This window comes from Poecilia latipinna, unplaced genomic scaffold (assembly GCF_001443285.1).
Source record: "Poecilia latipinna isolate Pla-1442-1.1 unplaced genomic scaffold, P_latipinna-1.0 Scaffold1486, whole genome shotgun sequence".
In the NCBI taxonomy this organism is placed as follows: domain Eukaryota; kingdom Metazoa; phylum Chordata; class Actinopteri; order Cyprinodontiformes; family Poeciliidae; genus Poecilia; species Poecilia latipinna.
The window spans coordinates 158,976-165,317 of NW_015114102.1; the positions used below are offsets into that span (position 1 = coordinate 158,976).

The 6,342-nt window shown below is 36.0% G+C and overlaps 2 protein-coding genes across 4 annotated transcripts in view; both read right to left on the reverse strand.

Moving 5' to 3' along the window:
* Positions 1–853, reverse strand: part of LOC106963014 (glucose-6-phosphate 1-dehydrogenase) — a 15,474-nt gene extending 14,621 nt beyond the window's left edge. Inside the window, exon 1 of one of the 3 annotated variants that reach the window (XM_015057726.1) lies at positions 674–853. The gene's annotated coding sequence lies outside the window, so the exon portion shown is untranslated. Of the gene's footprint in view, positions 1–422; positions 527–669 lie in introns of those variants that run through there. The other 2 variants (XM_015057727.1, XM_015057728.1) reach the window with 2 other exon arrangements.
* Positions 854–1,352: 499 nt separating this feature from the next.
* LOC106963007 (polypeptide N-acetylgalactosaminyltransferase 6-like) lies at positions 1,353–5,225 on the reverse strand. The gene is made up of 6 exons (XM_015057715.1): positions 5,074–5,225; positions 4,314–4,514; positions 4,091–4,222; positions 3,865–3,966; positions 3,244–3,393; positions 1,353–3,081 (listed from the first exon to the last, which is right to left on the reverse strand). Exons 1-6 carry the CDS (start codon positions 5,113–5,115, stop codon positions 2,959–2,961), a joined length of 750 nt encoding a protein of 249 aa, XP_014913201.1. The 5' UTR covers positions 5,116–5,225; the 3' UTR covers positions 1,353–2,958.
* Between the last annotated feature and the right edge of the window lie 1,117 nt (positions 5,226–6,342).

Sequence of the window (6,342 nt, forward strand, 5' to 3'; positions counted from 1 at the left end):
TTTCACTAACATTACTGAAAACATTCAGCATTCAGACAAAAAGTCTAGACTTTAAAAAAAAAAACTAAAATCAGCTAAAGTTAAGCAAGCAAATGGAAAAAAATGTTAAATACTACAGTAACAGAAAGCCAAGGACTCGTTGCTTGAAACTATAAAACATTACTAAATGCCAGTCAATTACAACCTTAACATCTAAAAAGCAGTGAATTCCAACTAATAAGGAAACAGTAGTTTGTTCAATATTTTCTCCTGATCTGCTGGGTCTCTTTTACAAAGTACACCTCAAGCCCCTTGGGTTCATGTCAAAAGGCTGCACACAACCAACCGTAATGATATTAGTCAAATCCTCCCCAAATCCTGTATTTAGGGTTAAACCTTGCTGCACCACAGAGCGTGATAAAGCTGACAGCAGCGAACATTACCTTTAAATATAGCTCTTTGTTGACAATCAGGAGTGATTGTGTTCGTGAGCAGCAGCTGTGCTTAAAGCCCGACAACAAAGCTCTCATCCCAGCTCAGCTATCAACTCCCCCGTCTCACAGGCTGTTGTAGCAAGAAACAAACCCAAAACTGAAGCGTACAGCAAGCTAACAGCCTCTAGCTTAACGGCAGCTAACGGTAACAAGCGTCAAAGTTAACACCGGTGAAGCGAACAGTCCTGCTACTTACTTACAGGTTTGTTAAGAAGATGATAACCTGGCTGTTAAATCCTGAACAGACCCGGAGACGGGACGGAGGCTTTCTGCAAACTCCCTCCCTGCGACGGAAGCCAAGCCTGGCGACGTGAATTTGTAAGTGCTGCCTACTTCCCTGTTGAGATGACAAGGCAAAACTGAGAGATTTTATTGGTTTAACACAAACTCACCAGCGCTCGCGGCGGATCCCATCACTGAGAGAAGCGAATGACGTCATCGAGCGTGAATGTGGGCGGGGCGAAAGATAGAGACTCCGCCCCCAAACGAACGCTTGCCTGAATACTACAGTGTAAAAACGTATACTTAGAGGACATACTTCAATGTTTCTTCTTTGTTTTCGGTGTATTTCAGTAACTTTGCACCACCATGATAGGTCCAGCTTTGTTCCCACATTGTTTTGGGGATCTCTTTTAGAGTATGGAGACAATTCTAAAAATAATGTTTACAAGGTACTTTTTTTCTTTTTAGAGCAGATCTTAGCCAGAACCTATATTTACATAAATGTAGCACAAGTTGGTTAAAGCAGTTTCTTCAGTATGAGAATATAAAAATGTGAATGTTGAAAAAACAAGTGGGATTTAATTGATACTGTACCCCCTTTTTGTTTTAAAACGTGGCAAAAAACACACACACACACATTCTAAGCCAAAGTAATACTTTGTGTCCACAGTGGTTTAATAAGAAAAAGCCCACATAATAAACAGTTTATACCTGCAACATTTCCCATGTTTTTATACATAACAGCCGTGTTGGAAAGTGAACAGTGGACCATTCTGAGGTGTGATATCTTTGTAACTGTAGATCAGATTTCCTGAGTTCCCAGTCATTAAAACAATAAGAGCACCTTATGAAGTAAATATTCCAACTGTGACAGTTGTAGGTTGCCAAGCATGCATTGGTTTAGTTTTTAATTTGACTCCCAAGTTCATTGAATATAATAAAAGTTGCAGGTATAAACAATCTATTAACACTTTGGCTGGTTTGGTTTCCAAGACACGTTGAATGCACCAAGCAACCTCCAACTTTCCCTGACATTATAGGTTGTTCCTGTTAATTTTTTTTTTTACAAAGAATTTGGAAAATACATAATTTGATTTCAAACTGAACCCATATTAATGTCAGCCCAATAAAAGAGAAGTAATAAAAGTACCCAAACATGCATACATACAAACATTTTAAATAAATTAACCAATGCAAAGTACAAATATACCACTTTATTGTGTTGGTCAAAAAGTAGCTACAATGACTTGCATATATTATATATATATATATATATACACACACTTGACTTTAAATATTAAACTTCATGCATACCCATTCATATTGAGTTCATACTTTCAAATGCTCACTATTCCAAACAAAATATGCTTAAAAGTAAGTAAAACAAATATTACCCCCACTTCCACTCGCCCTCTTATAAATATATATATAAATGCATACTATGTACAACTCAAATAAGTTAAACTGTAAGACTTCTTTTTTTTTTTTCAATGTGGCTTTAAGATATTCCTCATACAACTTTATTTAGGAGACAGGACTGAACTACCATCACGTGGTGAAAAATACTCACTAAAGTCCAGTTTGAAGCTATTATAGGTATTCCGTAGCAATACTTACTAAGATGGTTAAAGTGTTAATTTAAATATGCAATCTTTTAAAAATGAAAATCACAAAGTGCTTCACAAAGACAGGGCATAATAATTCAAACGTAATTAATATGATTAACAGAGTCAATCACAGTCAAATACAAACTAAGCTGCTGAGGAACTCCAGTCCAGTAGGGGGCCTCACGGCACAATATAAATTAAGGATTAGTTTAAATCTCATAATAGGTTTAGAAAAAGAGTTTAAAATAAAATAAAAAGTTCAAAAGAAATTAGTCTGCATAAATATGCTGCAAGTCAGACATGAATGAAAGACAAAATGACCAACAGAAATAACATTGTTATTTCTGTTGGTCATTTTGTAATAGAAGTAATTTAATTACTTCTATCTTTTAAATAAATAATGTAACCTGTAATAAGGCCTAAAGTCAGGTTCTACTTTAGGCGTTGTGCAACTTTGAGTAAAATAAGTTAAAAAAAAAAAAAAAAAAAAAAAAATTATGTTTAGATAACAGCCTCTGGGTTTGTGTGATGTGGATAAGCATCTTTGTTCCCAGTACAAAGATTTGATTCACTGGAACCATTTTCCTAATTTGTTTATGTTTAAACCTTATTCAGGAAACACTGGTAGCAGAGTCAGGCCACATGCTCGAAGTCTCTTACTTCGGTCGGATGAAGACCCAGCCCTGATTCTCTGAGGTGGATCTGCATTTAGACAAAATTACGTTGCCACCGACGACTGTCAAACACTTGTCTGATAAAGGGTTCTTCATTTGGTTTTTCTGCCAAAACAGTAAAAAATGTAGAATGTCATTTTGAATATTTAAGAAGCGCACAACTGAGCAGCAAGAATGAGGAAATAGAAATCTTTCTTCTTCCCTTTGCAACAAAGCCAGTGTTGTAACAGCAAAAGGTTAAGATGATGTGGAAATACATTAATTCACCTTTGTGAAGATCCAGATTTGCTCTTGTGCCGCTTTTCCCTTCGAGTCGCACCGCTCAAGAAAAACCAAAGCCATTTCAGAGTTGGCATGCAAGCAAAACTGATTGCTAGCACTGAGTCGAATTTCACTCTTGGAGGTATACTCAAAATACTAGAAATGAAACGCACATAACATTTAGATGAAGAAAGTAATCACTTTCATTATTAATGTTTTTAAACTGCTTTATGAGGTTATTTATAGATCCAAACAAAAACAACTGTGAAAAAATCTGTCCCATAGATTACTATTCCCCCAGTAACTTTCATATCATCCTCAGGTGCTGTCCACTATCAATAATAAACCAACAGAAAGTAATGAAAATGTCTGTCTAGTTATATTATTAAAAGTATATAAGAAGTACATTAGCACTATTTTATTATTGTTTGGCATCGCTTTTCACAAAACCTTGATTCGTAGTTTTCAATTTGAAATTGCATTTACTGTAGCTACAGACAAAAACAATGGTCCCACAAAATGCAAAAACAAACTTGACTCCATTGATAAACTCCAAAGAGCTCAAAATAGATTTTAAAAATGTGGGATCTTGCCTTAGAAAGGCTAATTTGACCAAAGGTGCAATACCTGCGCTTCGCCTCGGTTGTTACATTTGAAGATTTGGCCCTCTTTCCAGCGGTTTTTGACTTTTCCCACATCCAGCCGGCAGCCGTAACCAGTGTTGTTTAACTTCATTATAATGAACAACAAAATGATGAACTGTGAGGTTTGTGAATCTGAATTTTGACAACATCTTAACAATGCAGTCAAATATTTTTGTAAAACACAAATGGCTGGAAGACAAAGTAGGTACCTGTCCATAGATGATGGGCCTGATTTCAGGGACATACGCCTCTGGGTAAATATTGTTCAGGTACCAAGAAAAGTTCTTGCAGTTAAGTTTTTCTCTGAGTTTACGGCGTTCAGAAACATCGCCGTATGAATCCTGGAAAGTAAATGAAAACGTATACACAGCAAGGTTATGTGAATAATGGCAATAATAAAATGCTTAATTTCAAGATATTATTTATTCTTACTGTTCGAAAAATGGAGACAGCCCTTCTGTTTGCGCGATAGAAGATCCACTTGTAGTCATCCATCCAGACCTCAGCCAGACGCACCAAGTTGCGGAGGATGACTGTGCTACCATTTGGAAACCTGTGAGGGCTCTTCTTGCGGAAAATGTGGCCGACAACAGAACAAGGAACGATCTCTAAGAGGCCTCCACACTGCCAAACCTGCAGCATAAAAAAACCCGGCAACTTTAACTAAAAACCTTTCAAGGCATGTGGCGCCTTGCAAAAGTATTCATGACGCTTGAACTATTTCACATCATAAATCTTAATGTTATTTGTTAAAATGTAATTTTGAATTAATGAGTTACAAGGTCAAGTATTTCTGAATTTGAATTAATGTGACAGAGGAAAGTTAGTATAATCCTCAAGTGCAAGGAAAAGAGGTGCATTGTTTTTAAAAAATATTTACCCATAAAAGCTGCAGTACAACTTTTATAAAAATGTGTTTTTTAGATATTTGTTAAAAATGTCATTATGTCTTGACAGTATAATACAAGTCAGATAATCTGTGAAAAAAATTAGCCCCTCTGACTGCTTTCTGTGGTTCTACAGCCATCTGTAGAAATGCACAGCTGTCAAAAACAACCAATCAGAGCCAGCAGGAGGGTCCTTTCACTTAACCAATATGCAATACTTGTGCTAATCTGTAGAATATAGAACAATGTTAACAAGCTTAAATGGTATGAATATGTTTGCACTGCATTTCATGTACATTTCTTACCCTGAAAGACATTTCTAGATTCTCCCCTCCCCAGAACTCCATCTGGTCATCATAGGATCCAATTTGCTCAAAGTAGGATTTCAAAATAGAGAACAGGCCACCAGCGAAGGTAGGCGTTCTATAAAATTTGAAAAAGCAGCAATGTCACAGTATATTTACTTAAGATTCAAAAACAAACTTAATCTATTGAGAAATTTCATTGTATGAGCAGAGTTCTCTTTCACTTAGAAAATAATTAAATTCAGTTTGGCAGTGTTCACACTGCAGACTGAAGTGACCCAATTCCGATTTTTTTTTTTACGTAATTCGATCCATATCTGAACTTTCATGGCAGCCTGAAGAACACAGGACGATTTTTTTTCCGAATACGACCCGGGCCACTTGGGTATCCGATTTAAATGTGACCTAACGGCCAGGTCGCGTTCATCCGACTATTCTGATCGGCGCAAGCAGGGAAAAAAAAAACAACCATGGCGGAATATGAATTATATATTCATATTATAATATGAATATATTTAGCACTTTAACAAGAGCCAGCTGGCTCCGGTCGGACGGCAACTTCAAAATCTTAAGATATGCTCCACCATAGACATAATATAAGCATAGACGCCTCATGGACCGCTCTCGCCTATTGTCGCTGACGAGATTTAGGGCGGCCATCTTGGAGCGGTCCACCACTCCACTCAGCTTTATGTGTTTAGCAGCACAATGACGTATCAGCGGATTTAATCGATCATAACATACTTTTTTGTTACTGGAAACCATATTCAAACATCTATCAAAGCAACATTTATGAACAATTGTATTATTTAAGTATGTTTTTAATACATAGTTCATCATAGTTAAATGTTAAATATGCTTAGTGGCTATAACAATAGAATAGGAATGGAATATTCTGATGTCGATGTAATTTATTTAATAAATTATTTAGTAATATCAATACATATTTTATATACAAACACTAATAAATAAAGATTAATAATGGCACAAATAAATAATGATTAATACTGAATTATATATATATATATATATGTTTTTCAGCCGACGAGTCCAAAATCCGATGTGAGATTCATCCGTGCTGCAGTGAATCCGTCTCTCTGTATAGATTTCTCCCTCTTCTTCCTCACATCGTGTCTTTAGGAAACTTTCAAAACAAAAACGGAAGATTTAGGATGTATCTTACTTTTGACAGAGTGAAAGAATATAAATAATAGTCTTTACCACCTGTTTAAACTTTGCCGGTGAATGTTAAAACACATAGGCCTAATA